Source organism: Rosa chinensis, chromosome 5 (assembly GCF_002994745.2).
Source record: "Rosa chinensis cultivar Old Blush chromosome 5, RchiOBHm-V2, whole genome shotgun sequence".
Taxonomy (NCBI): domain Eukaryota; kingdom Viridiplantae; phylum Streptophyta; class Magnoliopsida; order Rosales; family Rosaceae; genus Rosa; species Rosa chinensis.
In genome coordinates, this window is record NC_037092.1 from 39,892,668 (window position 1) to 39,893,980 (window position 1,313).

Below are 1,313 nucleotides of genomic sequence, written 5' to 3' on the forward strand. Positions count from 1 at the left end.
AGCTACTACCACGTAGTCCCGTTTCCACCTCACACTCTCCCCGTTCCGTTTTAGCCCACCAACCTCTTTGGAACTGATTTTATTTAGTGTTAAACACCGAACACATGTCCACCTCACAAACCCTAAATATTTTTCCAAATCTTTTCCTCTCTCATCACAACTTCACCACACAAATACCAACCTCAAAGCCAACATGAGACGTAGATATCTCAGTTACCATACAAACCCTATATTACACGACGTGTAACCTAAACCCCCACCCAATATTCCTTCTCTCCTTGCTACTTCTGCTCCATATATTCTTCTTCCTACACAACCAGCCATAGCAACAACTCAACCAAGCTTGTTAACAACCCCACTAACTCGAGCAAGCCAATATGAAGAGAACCCACTACTCGTTGATGGAGGAAAAACCCAACAGCAATGTTAACAACACCACCAACCAGATCAAGGTTCCTGCATTCTCTGGGAAAAGAAGCAAACACTGCGGCGGCGGAGGCCACAACGAGCTTGTAGGGTTACATAACATGTCTGCGGCAGACATGAGCTCGGGAAGCGAGAGGCTGAAGAAACACCGGGAGGAGGTTGCCGGGCATGTGACGATACCGGATTCGTGGGGGCAGGAGGAGCTGCTCAAGGAGTGGATCGATTACTCTCCGTTTGATGCGTTGCTGGTTCCGACAGGGCTCAGCTCGGCTCGTGAAGCACTTGCTAGGGAAGGACGTCGTCGAGCAAGTAATAATAATGCTCAAGGAGTCATCAGGATAGAGAGTAGGTGTTGAAGATTTTTGCATTTCTATTGATATTCAGATAGTAAATCAAAATCTTCGTTTTAGGTTTGATTTATCTGGTAACTCGGTCATAGTAATTCTCTCTAGATATCATTACCAGTACATGGTACGGTGCAAGATATAAATGTATATTTAATTAATAATAATGAAAAACAAAGATTGATTGCACTGATCCATGAAATTATTTCATGGATAATATCATTGTGTGTATTATTTTATGTTCGAACTCATGAATTATATTGATTATGCTCTATTACATGACATAATGTTCTATTAACTTGGTGGAAATGTTTATATGTTGTGATCAGATGGATTCGCTTGTATATATTCGTACAATGTCAAACATTTCACATACAGATTTGACAACAGATCACCTTAGATCTTGAAATGAAATTGTTTGTCTGACTAATGTTGAGTTAATTTTGTAGAAAAATTATTTATAGATCTAGCTACATAACTTCAGCTGTTGCACTAGCTTTGGATCTAAGTTATTGAAAGGATAAGTTGGACAAAGTAAACAAA

At 40.2% G+C, this 1,313-nt stretch overlaps 1 protein-coding gene across 1 annotated transcript; it reads left to right on the forward strand.

Moving 5' to 3' along the window:
- The first annotated feature begins 294 nt into the window (after positions 1–294).
- On the forward strand, positions 295–987 carry LOC112166417 (protein BIC2). Its single transcript, XM_024303256.2, has one exon. The coding sequence runs from the start codon at positions 378–380 to the stop codon at positions 780–782; it is 405 nt and encodes a 134-aa protein (XP_024159024.1). The 5' UTR covers positions 295–377; the 3' UTR covers positions 783–987.
- Positions 988–1,313: the final 326 nt, after the last annotated feature.